This window comes from Callospermophilus lateralis, chromosome 13, assembly GCF_048772815.1.
Source record: "Callospermophilus lateralis isolate mCalLat2 chromosome 13, mCalLat2.hap1, whole genome shotgun sequence".
NCBI lineage: Eukaryota > Metazoa > Chordata > Mammalia > Rodentia > Sciuridae > Callospermophilus > Callospermophilus lateralis.
In genome coordinates, this window is record NC_135317.1 from 76,882,645 (window position 1) to 76,904,095 (window position 21,451).

Here is a 21,451-nt window from a genome sequence, read left to right on the forward strand (position 1 = left end):
TCCTACGCAAGTAGCACCTGTCCGGAACCTTTCCGGCGGAGTCTGAGGTAGCCTACCCGGACAACGCCTCGGAACACACAACATAGCGAGAATTAGTGGGTTAACTAGATGCCCGAAATTTCTAGCTTAACTACATAGTCCCGACGGGAAAACCCTTAATTTTTAAAACTTTTTAAAGTCCTGGGTGAATATTACATTTTTATACCTTAAAAAGATAGTAATTAGTTAATTCTAGGAGAATTTTTTTTCTTTTTGTTTAGGCATGTATGTAGACAGCCACTCGAAACCAAGAAGGAAGGCGGGGGAGGAAAGCGGAAGCCGCGGGGCCTTCTAAGTCAGAAAGTCTCCAGAGCTTGCGCCTGGCTATTTGCGGCGCCCGGCACTTAGACGCGGGTCTTAGAAGCGGGCTGGGGAGGCGGAGTTGTTGCCGGAGCTGAGACCGGGCGGCCAGAGTCCGCAGGGATGAACCTCGAGTTGCTGGGTGAGGAGGGCTATGACTGCGTCTCAGAGAACCCTTTGGTACTGGAAAGAGGGAACCGGGGCGGGAGGGGATTCAGGCTGCAACCTTGGGACTCTGTTCTGCGATGGATCTTTGGGTGCTAATGGTATGGAGCTGCAGCAGCAGGGGGAAATCCAGCTTCTGCCGGAATAGACTCTGCATTGCCTTTGCGAAGCCACTTTCAGATCAGTTGTGGAGCGATAAGGACACTTTGTGACTCAGCTGGGATTACAAGGGTCGCAGGTGCTGAAGTAGCTCAGAGCAGGCAGAAGCATAGTTGTTGGAGATGAAATCTGAGGAAGTGAGGAGTTGGGGGAAGCTTTAAAGACCTGTCACTATTGAATGTCAGGACAGGTTAAATCATTTTGTAGAAACACGGAATGTCTAAGAAGGCAACTTGGAGAACTTAAAGTAAAAGTATCTCATTGAACAGTTTTGGGGGAAAAAAAGGTTCAGAGGGTCATGACTAGGCTCTAAGCAAGTAACTGGGACAGTTGGCACTGGAATCCGGTTATCCTGACCGCCAATTTAAAATCCTAGCTACCATGGATGGTGTGTACAGTATTAAAGTGTGAAAACAGAGGCAGTTGATTTTTGTTACCTTCTCTTTGAGACATTTCTTCCAACCCCTTACTCAAGTTGGTCCAATCTTTAAGGGTTTTATTAGGTTTAAGCTTTCGTTTAGCATGGCAGCTTAGGGTGGGTGTCTGGGATGTTTGAGAACTCCTACATGACTTGGTATCGTTATTGGTTAGGTTTCTCTTAAGAAAAGAAGGATTCAGAACATGTGTTGACCAAAGGGTTATAAAAATAACTTAAGAAATGGCCTTGCCTTTAAGTGTGGAGTGTAAGGTGATTATGTAAATAGCCGTATAGTATGGCAGAACATAGGCTTTCACCAATCATTACCAAGTGCTAAGAACATGTTGAAGAAGGGGTTAATAATATCTGTGGAGCAGGGGAGCTAAAACATCAGGGAAAACAAACCCCCCAAACCTAGAGAAGTTGGAGTGGCTATTTAAAGGTGGTAAAATATTGACAGATTAAGTATGAAGATATGGGGAGAAATGCTTACAAGTCAAGATATCAGTGATACAATAACTAAAGAATTCCTGTTTGGCCAGGAGGTGGGGTTGGTGCCATCTGTTTTGTGGCACTCTTGAACGCCAAGCTGAAAAGTCTGTGCATTTTGAAGAAGGGAGAGTAGGTTCATTGAAGGGTTTTGACCTGGTAAGTAACTCAGTAGCATCTCTTGGTTTGCAGGGTTTTATCTGACAGTAATGCATAGTTGAGTCTGAGTGGAGTATAAAATCCATTTGGTGGGCTACAGTAGGTGAGTGATAAGCCTGAATTAGGAAATGGAAAGAAAATGCATTGAGGAGGAAAAACTGACAGAATTTGAGAATTTATGGCATATAGTGATGATGAGGAAGAGAGTGAAATGAAAAATAATGGAAGCAAATAGGGGTGCTATTGATAAAATTTAATGATATTTGGAAGAGAGTTAGGTTTGAATGTGTTGGAGTGTGTACCTAGAGTTCAGAAGACAGGTTTGGATTTATGAGAGAGAGTTATAATTGTCATAGGTGGACTAACTGAAATCTTGTGAATAGGTGACTTGACCAAGGGGGGATGTAGGAGGGGCAGAAAATTGCCAAGGACAAAATATTGTATAATTAGGGGACAAGAGGAAGAATAAATGGTAAGAAATTAGAAACCAGTTGTTTAGTGCTTAGTATCAGCTAGGCACATTTTCAAGTGCCTTCCTTACATTTTTTCAGATAGGCGTAGAAGAGAAAATAGGTTACTGTGGTGCCTTCCTGTAGAAGCCAATTGTAGAGCAGTTGAGGTTGACAGCTGAGAAAGGGCTGCTCTATTTTGCTCTTAGGCAGCTTGGGCTCCCCAGCAACCTGAGCTGATGGCAGATTACAATTAAAGAGAAAGTTGGGTCATGGGAAGAGGAGTTTTTTTTTGTTTTTTGTTTTTTGGTGCTGGGGATTGAATCTAGGGCCCCATGCATACTAAGCACATACTCTACCACTGAACTCTACCCAGCCTGGGAAAGGTTTTTTCTCAAATGATACAGGAGATTCATGAGTGGGAAACTGAGGAGGGAATATTTAGCATTGAGAGGTTAGACATTTTAAATGAAGTATGTGTCCAAAAGCTACAAATCTTTGTAGAAATGACTCAGATTTAAAGCCAGAAGATTCATATGTACATATAAAAGGGTGAAAGAAAACAGTGATGTGATTGTGGGAGCATACTAAAGGCCACCTGGTCTGATAAAGGAGATGATAATGTGCGTTTCTTTTTTGGTAGAACTAGAAAGTGAACCCAGGGGTGCTTTACCATTGAGATACATTCCCACTCCTTTTTATTTTTTGAGACAAGGTCTTGCCAAGTTCCTTAAACGTGTGATCCTCCTGCATCAGGCTTCTGAGACTGGAGGATTGCAGGCATGTGTCTGTATGCCCAGCAGTGTGTTCCTAATGTGGCCATTCAGATGGATCTTAGGTATGACACTAACTTTTGCAACCACTTTTTGAGCCCCTGTTGTGTTATCAAGTAGTATGCACTGGAGATACGAAATTAATAAGACAGTTTTTCGAACTCTTTTACCACAACCCAAAGTAAGAAATATATTTTATATCACAGCTTATTATATATACATACACATATAACTTTCAAAATTATATGTAATCCTTGTTACGCTTAGTATCTTGATATTTCTTTTCTAATCTATTAATTTATTGAAATTCGTTAAATTAATTTTCCCATTTATGGTGAATTGAATTCTATGATTTGAGAAACACTAAAATAAGATACTGTCTTTGCTCTGGATAAACAACTAGAACTAAAAGGAAAGACAAACAAGTAACTCTGTGTTATAGGGAATCATAGCAAATTAATATATTATGAGAATCCAGCAACTGAGCAGTTAATTCTACATTACTGGTGGAACTGGCTGTAGGATTTGGGAAGATGTTAATAGAGGAAGTGCCAGATAGACATTAAAGATGGGGTAGGGAGCTAGGGCTGCAGCTCACAGGTAATGTGCTTGCCTAGCATGTGCAGTGCCCTGGGTTCGATCCCAGTACCACCAAAACAAAACAAAACAAACATCCAAAATGGATGGAGTAGAATTTTTCCAGAGAGAAGTTGAAGACAACTGCAGGGACAAACAAACCTCTCAAGCATGATGTGTATACATTATGTTCAGGAAGTACTAATATGCAGCTGCTGCTCAGGATGAGTAAATTGAGGTTCTTTTCTAGATGCCAGTGGATAGGGAATTAGCCAAAGATAAATTGGAAAATACTGGTTGGGGTCTGAATGAAACTACTTTTGAAAATTATATTTAGTAGTTTGTACACTGTTTAGCTAGAAAGGTTTTTATTCAGGTGAGAGATGTAATCTGGGGCTTAGAAAGTCAGCTCCAGCAGCTTTGTGAAAGATTGAGGGGCAAGACTGGAGCCAGGGAAATACAACAATTAGTGTGTTGGGATGCGGGTACAATGGGATTGTCATGGGAGAGAGATGTCTCTGGGGTAAGGTCCCGAGGAGTTTTCAGAGAGAGGAAAACTCAACCCAGGACCCATGAGATCCTTGACATACATATCAGTAGAGGCACAGAGATTTATTTAGGAGAGTAAGGAGCATGTATTCAAGGCCATCTTCAATGAGAGATACGTTTTTGGGGTTCTTGGCTCCTCTTTTAAAGGAAACTTGGTGAGGGGTGGGCATGGGAAGGTATGTGAGGATGACATCAATCTGATTATTCTTAGGCTGATGTGAACTCCATTAAGTGATGAGAAGATAACATTGGAAAGTCCCTAAAATTGTAGGTTTCTTAAAATGTCATAGCTCTCTCTACTAGTTTGTTTATTGGTGGGTTAATTAACAGTGTACAAGGTAATTGTCATAAGTGAACAAATTGAGGGTTAGTTTTTTTTTTATAAAATTTTTTTTGTAGTTGTAGATGGACAGAATGCCTTTATTTTATTTGTTTATTTTTATGTAGTGCTGAGGATGAAACCTAGTGCCTCATGCATGCTAGGTGAGCGCTCTATCACTGAGCTACAGCCCTAGCCCATGATGGTTAACTTTTAAGATTTATAGATTTCCTAGAAATTTGGGGGTGATAGGTGGGAAAGTGACTGGCTTAGGAAGTGACAGGCCTGGAAAGGTTAGTGTAACCTCAGATTAAAATATCTTCTACCACTTTTTTTTTTTAATTCTTCTATCCTTATTTCAGTATCAATTATCTATAGACATTTCAAGAGTTATATTTCTCTAAAAGAAATACTAATGGACCCATCATCTATTAGAGGAAGCAGGATGGAAATTGCTGTTCTGGTCCTAAACTAATGTAATAGGGAGTAACTGGTTTGCAAGTGAAAAACAAAAAAGCTATTGGGAGAAAAGGTACATGATATTTTAGAGCATATGACAATTGAGACTTTAAGGAGGTATATGTGATACATCGAATGAAGGAAAAAGGCTAGAGAGGCTTAGAAAACCACAGGAAGTTTGGAGAAAGAATCTTAACAGGAAAAGGAAGATCTGAAGGGGTATTTGAAGAAGCCATGTGGTTGCACTGAAAATTGTTTGAACTCAGATTCCAGAATGGCATGTACCAAAGAGGGGCACACAGCTACAGGTGGACATGTGAGAGTGACAGGCTTTTAAGAATAGAGGTAGGAAAGCGAATGTGATTGAAAGCCAGGATTGTAAAAATGGGGTCACAAGAAAGGGTTTTCAGTATTTTGAGTAGTATGAAGAACAAGGACCTCTTGGGCTGGATGGTATAACACCAGAGTTATTCATTTAACATTTAGACAAATACCTTTTGTGTACCTACTATGACCTTTGTAGGCAAGGGATAAACATAATGTTTAAATGCTTATTTTTCTTTTGCTTCTATGGCAAAAGTATAATTTTTTAGAGTAAAGTGAACATTGGTTGTTGCCAAGAAAAGCTCTCAATTGGTCAAGATTTTAGATAGGTCACTTAGTTCATATTGCTTGGTGAGTTACATTCCTTGACCCTGAGGAAGCTTGCACAGAAACCATTGTGACGATCTTGGAGTATTTGAAGAGAAAGGAAGATATGCTGAAAGGAGGTGGACAAATGGTGACTTTCAATAGAAGGCAGGTATGTTTTGCAAGTCCTAGGGGTTGAATTCAGGCAAGATTCTAGAGACTTTTTAGTATAGTTACAATGTAGTTAAAAATACATTTCTTGATCAGATCACTTTACCAGTTTTTAACTGTGGGAACTGACTTAACCTTTTTGTGCCTTTCTTCATTTATAAAATGGGGCATAGTAATACTTCCATTTAATAGTAAATTGAGAGGACTGACTAAGATAAAATATAGAAGTTCTAACATAGGATATGGCACATAAACATGTAATAAGTGGTAGCGGCTAAAAACAAATAGAGGTTTGAGCACAGCAAAGAAGTGATGAGCCATCATGAGTTTGTGTGTGGAAAGGCCCATGAGTATTGACCTACTAATGTCCTTTTTTTGATGTTTTCCAAATTAACAAGTATAGTACATATTTGTAAAAATAGTGGAAACAATACAAATATACATACAGGAAAAATCATCTTTGTCCCCCTCTCCAAATGTTCTTTTATACATTTTTTCATGCTCATATATACATATTTACATATAAATTGTAAAGACTGTTTTTGTTTTTTCCTGCAGATAGAACCTTTTCTTTTCCCTTTGAAATGGGAGGTAGCATTGTGTTGCCCAAGCTGGTCTTGAACTCCTGGGTTCAAGTGATCCTTCTGCTTCAGCACTCCAAGTAGCTGGGACTACAGGTGCAAAATTACTGTGTCCAGCTAAAGCCTTTTTAGACACTTCATTTACAATTTGCTTTTCATCTAACTATAAGATGCTATTTCTGCGTATTAGGAGATAATGGATCTTGCACTTTTAAATTTTTTTTTTTTTTTTTTAGTTGTAGATGGACACAATACCTTTCTTTAATTAATTAATTTATTTTAACTTTTATGTAATGCCAAGGATTGAATGAACCCAGTGCCTCATGCATGCTAGGCAAGCAGTCTACTCTGAGCCACAATCCCAGCCTAGATCTTGGCAGGTTTTAGTTCATACCGTGCATTCTCATATGATTCATCATTTTAACTAATTATAATTGCGTTTTTTTAAGAAGTATGTTTTTTCCCTTGTCTGCTCCCTTTATTGATGGTCATGTATTTTATGCTCATAATCTTGTTTGTGCATGTACACTATTTTTTTTGTATTGGGGATTGAACCTGGGGGTTCTTAACCACGGAGCCCCTCCCTCTCTCTCTCTCTCTCTCTGTCTCTCTTTCTCTCCCCACCCCAGTACCTGACACATGCTAGGCAAGTGCCCTACCCCTGAGCCTTAGCCCCAGCCCATGAGTACTTTATTTTTTAAGTTGTGGTTTTTGTTTGTTTTTAATACTTAAATAAATACTGCTTTTTGTTTGTTTCTCAACCATGTGAGTATATTCTTTATTATTAATTTGGAAAGAAACATACAGAAGCAAGTCACAATAATATGTATACTATTTTTTATTATAAAACTATATGAGTGTATAAGCATGTAAAAATGAAGTTTTTACTTTGTTAAGTGGGTTGAACAAAGGAAGCTATCATTTTGAAATTGTACATTTCTCTATATATTTTACTTCAATAACTTTAAAAATCTTCTTTCCAAAAAAACCCTTATCTTGATAGGATTTCAGCATTTTTTTTCTCTTATTCCTTTCATGATTGAACAGGGTCATCCATTTGAAGGCTGTTGCCTAGTAGATAAATAAAATGTTTACTTTTTCTGGTAGTTATTTTTATGTTTCAGTTTTCTCAACTATAGGGCCCATGTTTATTTTGATTGCTTTTGTTTTTTCACTCTTTATTTTTTTGTGTGTGGGTTCCCTCCCGCCCTTGATACTGAGGATTGACCCCAGGGGTGCATTACTACTGAGCTATATCCCCAATCCTTTTTATTTTTTATTTTGAGATGGGTTTTGTTAAGTTGCCCAGGCTGGCCTGAAACTTGCAATCTTCTTCCTGCCTCAGCCTCACAAGTTGCACCACTGGATGTGGGTAATTTTCTATTATTTTTCTAAAGGACAAAAATGCGGGAGGCTGGGGTTGTGGCTCAGTGGTAGAGCACTCGCCTAGCAAGTGTGAGGCCCTAGGTTTGATCCTGAGCACCACATAAAAATAAATAAATAAATAAAATAAAGGTATTGTGTCCAACTACAACTAAAAAATAAATATTAAAAAATGCAATAAAACTGGTTTTCAAACTTTATAAATAAAGCAGTAGATTTATTTTTAAAATGAAATTTTAAAAACCTCCCTGGATATCCTACATGTGAAACAATTCCTTGCATATATAGTTCTTAGAATATACTGTAAAGAGCTACTATAATAAAATCTTTTGGAAATTACATAAACAAACCCAAAGATAGGGCTGCTGCCAAAATTAGACTTCTGACAAGTAGATAATATACCATTACAATAGCCCAAAACGTTCATCACTAACATACAAATACCAAATTAACATAGCAAATGTATAATGTGTGTATCAAAGCATTATTTACATAAGAAATGAATATAGAGAATTGTGTGTTTAACCAACTACCAAATTATGTTACAGCCTAAATGCTTTTACAGTAGTTTGCCCCTTATCAGTGGCAGGACTGAGGGAGGTTGAATGTAATCCAAGAGCTCCAGTAGATTTTTGAAATTGCTGATAGTACCAAATCCTATATGTACTTTGATTTTTCCTATGCCCATGTATGTAACAATGGTACTTTGAGGCCATTATTCAGTAAGATGAATGTTGCTTGAGCATAGGCAGTATGATACTTAAACTATTATCTGATATTGAGGATGGCTACTAAGTGACTAAGGGGTGGGTAATATATACATTGTAGATATTTTGGACAAAAGGATGATTCACATCCTGGTCAGGCACAATGAAGTGGGATGGTGCAGGAATTCATCATGCTACCCAAAACTGTGTAATTTAAATTTAGAAATCATTTCCAGAATTTTTGGGGCCATGGATTAACTGAAACCATGGAGAGGCGGGTAACTACTATTTTAGCCAGGAAGAGGAGTGAACACTGCTGATTGACTGCTGCTTTATTAAGGATTTCAGAGAGTAGTTGGGGCTTGAGATAATTTGACTGATTTGATTTGGTTCTTTCCCTTCATTTTAATAAATAGGAAATAAATTATGAAAAGCCTGAAGAATGTGGTGGGGAAAGACTGATGTTAGATCTGGATATATTAACACGCCTCGAACTTTTTGATCTTAGGGTCCTTTTATACTTTAAAATTCAAACTTGCACCTTTCGTAGGTGGGCTTCATTGCTTGCAGTTGACTGTAATGATGGCTAAATTGTCATCTGGGATTTCTTGACAAGAGGAATTGCTAAAATAATTAGTGCATACATTCATCTGGTCTGTTCTTTATGATAAAGAATTTTTACTTAAAAAAAATTTTTTTAATGGTGCTAAGGATCAAACTCAGGGCCCTGCACTTTCTAGTGGAATACTCTGCTGCTGAGATACACCCCTAGGAATTTTTAGATTAATATATTAAATATGAGTTAAGAAAGAGGATTGAATGGTGACTATCTACTAAAAAATAAATTTTTGAAGATTCCGCAGCTGAACGTGGTGGCACCAACCTATAATCTCAGCTATTTGTGAGACTGAGGCAGTAGGATGACACTTTCGAGGCCAGCCTGGTCAAGTTAGTGAGACCTTGTTTCAAGATAAAATAAAAAGGGCTGGGGATGTAGCTCAATGGTAGAGCACTGGTTTAGGCTCTGATTCAATCCCCAGCATCACAGAAAAAGAAAAAAGGGAGGGAGGGAGGAAGGAAAGAAGAAAGAAAATTAAGGATCTCTGAAGATGCTTTTGTTTATGTGGGATATAGCTACTGATATTTACTAATTTAGAAGTTAAGACATATTTTTAAAGCTTATTAGTTAAATATAACCATAATAACATGAGATGTTTATATGAATATTTTGGTTTTGAAAACAAAAAATATATTGTAAGAAGAATGGCATTGTTTTGTATTTTCACAAATCTTTTTAATGTTGCCTAAATAGAAATTGGCTGGATTCTTACATCTGCTTCTGCATTCACTTTGTTGAAATGTCACAGATAACATAGCCTCAGGAAAACTCATCTGCATACTTGGGAGATGGGAGTAAAGAAGGCAGATACCATCTGTGCATGGTAATGAAAATAGGTGTGACCTTACAGAGTCCCAGAAAGGGCAGCAGTTGCCCCTTCACTTGGTTAACCACTGCTCTGTACTATTCATGAGCTGTATGATCCCTGTATGTGGCACATATTTCATCAATCTCTTTCTTTTGCTTTGTTGCAGAGTCCTTTGGGCAGAACTATCCGGAGGTAAGAGTATAGTTTTGTCATAGTTTTAGGAAAATCGTGATTATGTAGTGATTATGTTGGTTGACAAAAAAACATTAATTGTGATAGATCTTTCGCTATGATAAGGGATTAGATGTTTAACTTTGAGGGGGGTAAGTAGATAGATAATATTAGCTAAAAATTTCACCATAATGTTATAAATCTTGTCATTTGCCTTTAGGTTAAAAAAAAGCAGACACAATTTTTATAAAATTTTTTTTATAGTTGTAGATGGATACCTTTATTTTATTTATTTATTTATCTATATGTGGTGCTGAGGATTGAACCCAGGACCTCACACATGCTAGGCGAGCACTCTACCACTGAGTTTACAACCCCAGCTCCCCAAAACAGAAAATTTTAATTGAGTTTTTTTTTTTCCATCACTTGTACATACATTTTTTTTGTTCCTGTGGGCTTTTATTTTTACATAGTAATAATCAATATGTATCAGTGTGCTTTTACAACACTTAAATATGTTTCAGCATAGCTGTTGTTATTTTAAGTGGCTTAATACTGACATAAAATAATTATTTGATTTCCCTAATGTTACCTATATAGGCTATTATGTGTTTTTGGTTTTTATTCTTAAATGGTCAACAGGTATGACTCTAGTGATTTTTCTTAGATATTGCCCATTTGGCCTCCAGAAAGTTTATACAGTTATAGTGGTATGTAAGGGATAGATCACATCTGTTTCCAAAAATTCATGGTTAGCTTTTATAAATATTTCTTCATTTTGCATAATTGAAAGGTATAAGAAGACATATAGAGACTATTTCCATATGCATTATTATTTAAATTCAAGAGAAATGTCATAAATGACAGAAAGCTTTTAAGAAATAATTTAGATGCCTGGCCATTATTGTCTATATTTCTGTATTTGTTTTAATTTTTAGGAAGCTGATGGAACTTTGGATTGCATCAGCATGGCCCTGACTTGCACCTTTAATAGGTGGGGTACATTGCTTGCAGTTGGCTGTAATGATGGCCGAATTGTCATCTGGGATTTCTTGACAAGAGGCATTGCTAAAATAATTAGTGCACACATTCATCCGGTCTGTTCTTTATGGTAAGGAATTTTTATTTTAATTTTTTTTGGTGGGGAGCTGGGGATATAGTTCAGTTGTTAGAATGCTTGCCTCACTGGGGATTGTGCAAGGCCCTGGGTTCAGTCCCCAGCATTATGAAAAAACAAATCCATCACCTGTACATAGAAAAAAATTTTATGTGTTTTTGTTTTTTGCTTCTGGGTGGTGCTGGGAATCAAACCCAGGGCCTTGCATTTGCTAGTGGAATACTCTGCTACCGAGATATACCTCTAGAAATTTTTAGATTAATATGTTAAATACAAGTTAAAGTAGAGGAATGAATGGTGACTATGTATCTGCCATTTTCAATGTAGATATTTTAATATTTAAAGTTTTAGGTAATCAGCCATCATTCATACCATCAGCTGGGGTTGTAGCTCGTAGTCCGTGTAGACCCTGAACCCATACTGTCCTTAAAATACCTTTGTAGGGAGACAGTCACTATAATAGGGATTTTTTTTTTTTTTTTTTTTTTTTTTGGTACTGGAGATTGAACTCAGGGGCACTCAACCACTGAGCCATATCCCCAGCCCTGTTTTGTATTTTATGTATTTTACCACTGAGTTGCTAAGTGCCTCGCCATTGCTGAGGCTGGCTTTGAACCCAGGATCCTCCTGTCTCAGCCTCTGGAGCTGCTGGCATTACAGGCGTGCTCCACTGCGCCTGGCTATCATAGAGATTTTTTTAGTCAGGTTTCTTCTGGGAATATTGCATTACTGAAATGAGATATTATAGCTGTAGTATAATCATTACATGACCTTTCATTTAAAATAAAGTCATGGTTAGGAGGAAAGCTTGAAAGTCATCTAGTCCAACTTTCAAGTCTTGGTCTTGAATTCATGTCTTTTCCTTCATTGAAATGTATTTGATAAGGTTTATTATCAAATACATTGGGCTGATATCTGTTATATAAATTCCCATTGACTTCACTCTTACTCTCTGAATTTACTTTATTCATGTCAGAAAATTTGGGGACTGAATTTTTTTTACTGAACTTGGTGCCCTTAAAAAGCACTTAGTCAGATCAGGGTTATTTAAATTATAATTATTTCCTGTTGTCTGAATGGGGGCAGCAGTATTTTAAAGCACTGGCTTGGGAATTGCCTTGAATGCCTATCTGGGATCTAGGAACGATGATTGGTCAAACTTTGATTTACAAAATGGCCTGGCCTGGATGATGTGTTAGGTCCCCTCCAGCTCCTGTGCATTTCATTTTTGCTGTTATATTCTCACAATAAAGATTTAAATAGATACATATATTTTTAACAGCATTAGTAGGACAGATATAATTCATATAACATAAAATTCACTCAGTTTAAGTGTATAGTTCACTGTTTCTTTCACTTTAAAAGTTGCATAGCCATCATTACAATCTAATTTTGAAACTCCTACTTATTAAACTATGTGTACATTTTAATTATGAAGAAATATGTATTCATCATTTTAGAAAATAAAACAATAGAACTACTCTTCTCCTTTGTCTTATCATCTAGATATTACTTCTATAAATGTTTTCATAAATTTCTACATACAGTTTTTTTAAAGTTAATGCTATAATTTATTTTATATTTTGCTTTTTTTCCCTCCCTAACACTATCTAAACATTTTCCTACTTAATAACTTTTTTATGGCTACATGTATTCTGACAGTTAAACTGTAATTTTTTTCCCTTTTTGTAGTGCTAAAATCAAATCCAAGATCTTGCATTTTATAACTTACTTAACTTTTTTTTGTGTGTTTTTTTTCCCTGTTACATAATGTTTAGTGTATGTCTTTGTCCATAGGGTTTTTCTCATATAGTCATTGATGGATTCAGCAAACATATATGTCCCAGGATTTATGTTTGGCATTGGGAATCCCAAAACAAATGAACAGTTACTGTTTTATTATTTATTGCCATGCTGGGCATTGAACCCAGAGGTAAAATTCTTGAATATTAAAGGGAAATGAGTGTACAGGCAGGTGCATGTAATAAAGGTTCTATACTAGAACTATATTTAAGATTTAGTGGAGGCAAAGGTATAAAGGAAGAAGTGTCAGTTGTACCCATGGAGAATAGTGTTCAGAAAAGCCTTTGTAGATGAGGTGGTTTCTAGCTCATACTTGTAGTATGAGTAGGCATCTGCCAGGTGCATTCCAAGCATAGGGCACTGCATATCAGCCTTAAACAAGTATGATAAGATGGAACAAAGATATTTCAGGAGAGCTAGATGATGCTATGGGAGATATGATATGACAAGAGCAAGGTAAGATGAGATATTCATGGAAAGCCTTGTGTGCCATATTCATGAATTTGAACTTTATCTTGGTACTGTGAAGTCATTACAAGATTCTAGGCAGGAAAGTGACTTGATGAGCTTTTATTTAAAAGGTCTTTAGAGCAACATGTGGAAAAGAGATCGAAGGGGACAGTGAATGAAGATAGGAAAATTGCACTGCAGAAGAGTGTTGCAGAGGGAAGCGAGGATCAGGAAGCAGAGAGAGACTCCACTCTCCAGATACAAAATATATACCACCCATATAGCCACGCATCCAGTGAACAACTTGCTCCAGCCACACCCCACCTGCCTATAGTCACCACTCAGTTAATTAACTCACTGAACAGGTTAAGGTTATAACCCAGTCGTTTCTCCTCCAAACCTTCTTACATTGTCTTACATGTGAGCTTTTGGGAGACACCACATCTAAACCATAACACAGTCAATGTAAGTTATAAGTGAATATAAGTCATAGGAAAACAAATTATTAGCTTAGAGTAGAAAAGAGCTTCCCAACAGAAATGCCATGGATGGGATAGATTGCCCAAAAAGAACAGTGGGACTTTCCCTGCTAAGGCTTTCTGTCCCCTCTTGCACATTGGGAGGGGGCCATAGGTACAACTAAATAATTTTTACAGCTATATAGTCTTGGTCTGGGGGTGTGGCTCTGTAATGGAGTGCTGCCTGGATTCCATCTGCAAAAACCAAAAAATCTAAATGATTATTAAAACTCTTAACACTTTTAGTAAAGATTTATCTTTTTTTTTTGCAAAGATACAAAATTTTCAGATGTCATAATCCCTAATTCTTGAGTTTATAGCATTTAAAATTAAAGAATTATTTTTATTTTATTTTTGTGCTGCAGATTGAAACCCAGGGCCTCACATGTGCTAACTGCCCTGTACCATTGACTATACTCTCAGCCAAGAATTATTTTTTTAGAAGGGAAACCTCTCTTAGTTTTCACTTCTATTTATAACATAATTTTAAAAATTAGATTCCCCTCTACTATAACAGAAATAGGAACTCATTTTGAAAGAGGGAAAAATGCTATAGTGCAGAAAGGTTTAAAGGAAAATGAAATCACAGCCACCACTGTTATGCGGTCAGATTGTACTAAAAAGGCTTAACAAGAATAGCAACAAAAGCTGTCCTTTGTTTATCCCCACTCCTAATCTTGTGGCACTACCAGTCTACTGCCATTTTTGGGAACTATTTCTTTTCTTTTTTTTTAATATTTTTTTTTAGTTGTAGAAAACCACAATACCTTTATTTTATTTTATTTGTATATGGTGCTGAGGATTGAACCCAGGGCCCTACACATGCAAGGCGAGCGCTCTACTACTGAGCCACCACCACCCTCACCCCTAACTATTTCTTAGGTAATTTATCTTTTTTCTTTTTTCCAGTACTAAGGATTGAACTTGGGCATTCTATCACTGGGCCATATCCCCAGCCCTTCTTATTTTACTTTTAAATTTTGAGATAGGGTTTCACTAAGTTGCCTCAAACTTACAATCTCCTGACATGTTTCTCACATTGCTGGGATTACAGGCATGCTCATTATGCCCTGCATTCCTTCTGTTATTTATTTCTCTGATTCCTTCTTTCCTGTGGATTACTTGAACAAGGTTTTACAGTTCTGTTTTTTATTTATCTATAATGGTTTTATTTTTGTTTTTTTATTTTGTTTTTCAGTTGTACTGGAAATTGAATCTAGGGTTGTTCTACTAGTATATCCCCAACCCTTGTTATTTTTTATTTTGAGACTGAGGCTGGTCTTGAACTTATGATTCTTCTGCTTCAACAACCTGAGTTGTTGGGATTACACTGCACCTGGCTCACTTAGCTTGAATCAGTAGGTTTTAATATCTTTTTACCTAATTGGAAGAAATTTCATCCAGTTTCTTTAATAGTTTATTTTTTTTTAAGTATTTGTAAGTCTCATTCTCTTTGGGAATCTGATGACATGAATATTAGATCTTTCGTTATAGTCCTGCAGGTACCTGAGGGCAATGGTCATTGTTTTTTTTTTTTTTTTTCAATTTTTAATTTTTTATTCTGTTTTCTTTCTATTCAGTTTGGGTATTTTTATTATTCTGTCTCCCAGGTGGCAGATTCTTCATTTGATCTTTCTCCATTGGTTTTGAATCCATAGAGTTTATTATTTCAGTTATTATATTTTTCAGTTCTTGAATTCCATTTAGTGGTTCTTTTCTTCTATCTTCCATTACTTTGCAGATACTGCTGGGTGGGAGTAGAAGCATAGGTCTCCACTAGGTTTCTGCTGATACCATCCTATGTGGGAAGGATAAGAATGCCTTGTTCTTCTCTTGTGGCCTCCACTAACACAGTGGTGATGAGACCTCATTACTGTTGTTGGTTAAAAAAAAAAAAGTCTTACTTGCCACTCAGCCCTCTCTGACGACACCCTTGTATGGGGTAAAGGTAGAGTCTGGGCTATCTGTTTAGACCTTGAGGACTGGGGTGCGGGTGGCTGCAGTGTTTTTTCTGGTGTTCATATAATGTTCAGGGTATTTAGATGTGCTTAGCAGGAAAAATTCATTCTTCCTTTTCTTAATTATTTTTAAATAACTGATACTTTCTTTTTGTTTTGTTCATGGTGCTACTTCTGGGATAACTTCAGAAAATTCAGATACTTTTCACCCCTGAAACCAGCTCCTACCCCCTGTCAAAATCTCTCTTTCTCTCTTTCTTTTTTATTATTGGTGCTTGGGATTGAAACTAGGGCACTTTACCACAGAGCTATATCCCCACCCCTTTTTAATTTTTTATTTTGAGACGGGTTCTCAGTAAGTTACTTAGGGCCTTGCTAAATTTCTGAGACTAACCTCCAATTTGTGATCCTCCTGCCTTAGCCTCTGGAGTTGCTGAGATTACAGGTGTGTGCCACCATACCCAGTTTGAGTATACTTTAAAAAAAAGTATTGACCTGTGCAATTAGAGCAATGTGTGTGACTAACATGATTCATCTACAATCATGGCACATTAAACTTTAACTTCAAATATGTGCTAAATTACCTATTTTTTTTTTCCTAGCTGGAGTCGAGATGGCCATAAGCTCGTGAGTGCTTCCACTGATAACATAGTGTCACAATGGGATGTTCTTTCAGGAGACTGTGACCAGAGGTTTCGATTTCCTTCACCCATCTTAAAAGTCCAATATCATCCAAGAGATCAGTATGTTTAAGCTGTTCCTTTCCTAGGGTGGGGTCTAATTCTAAAAGGATTAGCTCTGGGCTCATGTTAGTTAAAGGTTTTAGAAGGCATATGCACATATCTTCAAATCTAAATAAAATAATCTCTTCATAGATTGGGCCTTCTGGGTACATTTTGAGGAGATTGTGATTGTATTATATAGTTAAAAACTGGCCAATATTAAGACTTTAGCAATGAGCAAACATGTGAGAATACATATAATAACTGGGCCTTGACTTGGGGCATTTCCTTCCTGGATTATTTGGATTTCTTTAGCATGGGGATATAGTTCATACTAAAACTACCTTTAAGAAAAAGAAATATCTACATTCCATTACCCAGACAGAACTACTTTTATTTCTCTGGGTTCTCTTGTCAGCTTCTCTGTAAGTATAAAGCTTATTATTTAATGCTTTGTAGCTCAGTCCATATTAAATGTACCTAAATATGCCTTTTTTACATAGTTGTAATCAGTGTTTTTTACTTTATTTCGTATTTTACTAGTTTTTCTATCTTCATATTTATTTTTAATAGTCAGATTTTGTTAAAATAAGATCTCATAATTTTTCTAAATTTTTTTTTTTTAAATACTGTTATAAGACATGTAGATTATTTGCTTTTTCACTATTTCAAAGTTGGTCTGGGAGAGCTGATGAGAGTAGTGGACAGGGATCAGTGAAAAGAACAGGGAATCAGCCTGCTGATACCAAAGCAATAGCCAATGTGCTGTTCATATTTTTAAACAGGAACAAGGTTCTCGTGTGTCCCATGAAATCTGCTCCTGTCATGTTGACCCTTTCAGATTCCAAACATGTTGTTCTGCCGGTAGACGATGACTCTGATTTGAACGTGGTGGCATCTTTTGATAGGCGAGGGGAATATATTTATACAGGAAATGCAAAAGGCAAGGTAAGCCAAGAAGCCTAGAGGTTGGTGAAAGGATCATGTATATTTGCATTGGCTCATTTTATGTGTACTTGTTCTACTTCTTTTGAGTTTTTAAAAAATTGCTGGATTAAGCATGGCTTTTGCCTGTAGTAAATGTAGCTTCTTTTTCTTTCTTGCCTTAATAATCACTTCTCTTCTTTAGATTTAGAGTGGGCAGAGGTTATTTGACATAGAAAAGGGTCATTACTAGATGCTAATGAAGGGCTATGACTAAATTATAAAACCAAATTTAGAAGTCCTATCACCAGCTGGAACACTCTGATGAAAACATCTTCACAGCTAGTTGTATACAACCTTGTGTGGGGCTGGAGTTGTAGCTCAGTGGAAGAGCACTTGCCTAGCATGTGTGAGGCACTGGATTTGATTCTCAGCACCATATATAAATAAATAAAATAAAAGATCTATTGACTACTAAAAAAAAAAATCTTGTTCAGGCTGCCTTAACCTGCAGTACTCAGTCTTCATCATCTTTCTTTTTCCCTTCCTTTTAAATGTCTAACCTTGCCTTTTGGAATGTTTGGAAGGTGTAGGCACTCCTTCCTGGGATGCATTGTAGTAGGTGTTTCTTCTGTGGAATAAGAAGTCAAGTTAGGTGAGCTTTCAGACTCTTTTTATGCTTTAAGAGTTTGTAGTTGCATTAGGCACCTTGTGGTTTTTTGTTTTGATGGGGGCACGAGAGCAAGTGTAATTTCAAGGTGACTTTAGAAATAACAATTTTTTAAAAATGATGATAAAAAGCACATAACATAAAATTGACCATGTTAAGCATTTTTAAATGTGAAGTTCAGTGGTATTAAGTACATTCAACCCTCACCACCATCCTTTCCAGAACACTCTTTATCTTGTAAAACTTAATTACTGTAATCATTAATAATTTCCCAGTCTCTGTTTTCCCCCAGCTCCTGGCAATCATCATTATACTTAGTTTCTGTGAATTTAACTACTCTAGTAACCTCTTAAGTGAAATCAGATCTCATTTTCCCATCTATGGCTGCTCATTTTCTTAGCATGATGTCCTCAAGGTTCATCCATGCTGCAGCATTTGTCAGAATTATCCTCCTTTTCAAAGTTCACTAATATTGTAGGTATATGTCACATTTTGTTTTTTCATCTGTTGGTGTATACTTTGGTTGCTTCCACTTTTTTTTCTTTTTATCCTTTTTTTTTTTTTTTTTTTTTTGAGACAAGGTCTCACTAAGTTCCTTAAGGCCTCATTGAATTGCTGATTGTGGCTTTGAACTCGTGATCCTCCTGTCTCAGCCTCCCAAGCCACTGGGATTTCAGGCATGTGCTACCATGCTTGGCTCCACTTTTTGACTATTGTAAATGATGTTAAATATTCTATTATAATATGTCCTAAAGGACATATAAATAAATTTGAAGAGGGAAAAGGGACTATCAGTTGCTCAGGTTGAATACATGGGAATAGAGATATTTGCATTTTTACCCAGTCTTTCACAATATTTACTCTTTTTTCCCCCCTTTTTTTCTTGCAAACCTTAGATTTTGGTCCTAAAAACAGATTCTCAGGATCTTGTTGCTTCCTTCAGAGTAACAACTGGAACAAGCAATACCACAGCCATTAAGTCAATTGAGTTTGCCCGGAAGGGGAGGTGAGTGAAACCTTGTCTTTTTAGGGAGTGTTTTAAAAGTAAGAAGAATGCAAAAATTTGAAATTTGTAGTTTTTCTATATATTAAACTTTCAAACTTAAAAGTTGTTAGAAACTTTCAGTATCTGGTTCTTGGTTCATAATTAGTCACATTTTCCTTATCTGATAGTTATCAGATAGTTCCTTTACAGAAAAGATATTTGAGTGGTTAGTGCTTAAAGCCAGAATGCCTGGCATGTATTAAGCACTTGGTATTTTATGCTTTTTAGTGGTGCTAAGGATGGAACCCAGGGCCTCGTACATATTAGGCAAGTGTTATGCCACTGAACTTAACCCCCAATTATAATCAGAACTGATGTCATAAAATTCATGTGGTAACTGAACATGCATTTACAGAAAACCTGTTTACCCAAGTTAAAAGTAGATATCAACAAAAACAAAAAGAAATTGGTTGTCAGAAAACACTCATCCTGTTCTGTTTGGGGATACTCATATATATTTGATATTCATGTTCAAAATGCTCTTTTGGCCAGGCATGGTGGTGCAGGCCTGTAATCCCAGTGGCTCAAGAGGCTGAGGCAAGAGGATTGCGAGTTCAAAGCCAGTCTCAGCAACTTAGCGAGCGCTAAGCAATTTGGGGAGACCCTCTCTCTACATAGAAATATAAAAAAGGGCTGAGAATGTCGTTCAGTGGTTAAGCACACCTGGGTTCTATCCCATGTACAAAAATAAAATAAAAATGCTCCTTTGTTGGGGATTGAAATGAAGAAAACTATGTTATGTGCATTTATGAGTATGTCAAAATGAGCCTCACTTATGTTTAACTATAATAGTTAATTAACTATAAATAACTATAATTAGTGCACTATAATGCACTAATTTTTAAAAATGCTGAAGCACATGTGTGTGTGTGTATGTGTTGTATGTGTGTGTGTGTGTGTGTGTGTGTAGTGCTGGGGTTTGAGCCCAGGGCCTTTGCATGCTAGGCAAGTGCTTTAATACTGAGCCACATTCCCTGTCCCTCAAATTGCCCTCTTGAATTAAGAAAAGGTTAGTCAGTAGGATCTATAAGAAAGTGATGAGGGCTGGGTATAGCTCAGTTGGTGTAGTGCTTGCCTTGCATGCACAAGGCCCTGGGTTCAATCCCCAGCACCACAAAAAAAAAAAAAAAAAAAAGTGATGAAATAGGCCTGGGGATGTATCTCAGTGAAAGGGTGTTTGCCTATTGCCAGACTGCATCAACAACAACAAAAAAAAAAAAAAAAAGAAGAAGAAAAGTAAGTGAAGTGATGTAAGTAATGAAATAACTTATTTTAGACATATTTCTAAGATTTTTATTGTCCTAAATGTAAAAAGTTGGACATTTTAAAATGATATATGTATTTAACTCATTAAGAAGGACATATTGTGTGTATGAACAGGCCAGAGAAATGAACTATTTATATACATGTTACATAAACTTTGAATTTAGCAAGCTGGCTTCACTTAAGAGGTCTTGGATCTAGTTAAATACTGACAGTTGGAACATTTGGATTCATAGATATTTAGAAGGGATAAAGATCATATATTCTCACTTCACTTAGTTTTGAAGGTGACAAGAAGATACAAGTATTCTACACTTACATTTTTACTCAGATTCTCACCAGTTTGTTTTGTGATACTATTCTACATATCTGGTAGTTAATAGGAACAGATTTCTGACTTCTGCTGTCAATATGTTTTTCCTTTCTTTAGTTGCTTTTTAATTAACACAGCAGATCGAATAATCAGAGTTTATGATGGCAGAGAAATCTTAACCTGTGGAAGAGATGGAGAGCCTGAACCCATGCAAAAATTGCAGGACCTGGTGAATAGGTATGTATCACAGCTTGAGAGAGTATATGATAGTTAGTTCTTCACTGGGACTCAGGTTCCAGTTCCAACTGGGACTCAGGTTCCAGTTCCCCGTGGGGACTTTCTGTGTTCCTTAGGACCCCATGGAAGAAATGTTGCTTCTCTGGGGATGGGGAGTACATAGTGGCAGGCTCAGCTCGGCAGCATGCCCTGTACATCTGGGAGAAGAGCATTGGCAACCTGGTGAAGATTCTCCATGGGACGAGAGGAGAACTCCTCCTGGATGTAGCTGTGAGTAGAGCAGGGCATTGTTGTTGTTACTCACATAATCCAGAACATCTTGAATCTGTTCTTACAACCAATTTTTCTTTCCTTCATTAAAATTTAGTGGCATCCTGTTCGACCCATCATAGCATCCATTTCTAGTGGTGTGGTATCTATCTGGGCACAAAATCAAGTAGTAAGTATTTTTCTGGTTGACTTGCTTCGAAACTAGATACTTCTCACACATAGTAAGGTAGTTCTTAC

At 36.9% G+C, this 21,451-nt stretch overlaps 1 protein-coding gene across 3 annotated transcripts in view; it reads left to right on the forward strand.

The window, feature by feature from the left end:
- The first annotated feature begins 322 nt into the window (after window positions 1-322).
- Window positions 323-21,451, forward strand: part of Rbbp5 (RB binding protein 5, histone lysine methyltransferase complex subunit) — a 36,460-nt gene continuing 15,331 nt past the window's right edge. For 2 of the 3 annotated variants that reach the window (XM_076831549.1, XM_076831551.1), the window contains exons 1-9: window positions 2,941-3,016; window positions 9,920-9,945; window positions 10,863-11,035; window positions 16,373-16,513; window positions 17,278-17,440; window positions 18,983-19,092; window positions 20,825-20,944; window positions 21,061-21,214; window positions 21,312-21,383. In XM_076831549.1, the coding sequence (XP_076687664.1) occupies window positions 2,971-3,016; window positions 9,920-9,945; window positions 10,863-11,035; window positions 16,373-16,513; window positions 17,278-17,440; window positions 18,983-19,092; window positions 20,825-20,944; window positions 21,061-21,214; window positions 21,312-21,383 (1,005 nt within the window). In that variant the 5' untranslated portion in view covers window positions 2,941-2,970. Of the gene's footprint in view, window positions 482-2,940; window positions 3,017-9,919; window positions 9,946-10,862; window positions 11,036-16,372; window positions 16,514-17,277; window positions 17,441-18,982; window positions 19,093-20,824; window positions 20,945-21,060; window positions 21,215-21,311; window positions 21,384-21,451 lie in introns of those variants that run through there. The other variant, XM_076831550.1, reaches the window with a different exon arrangement.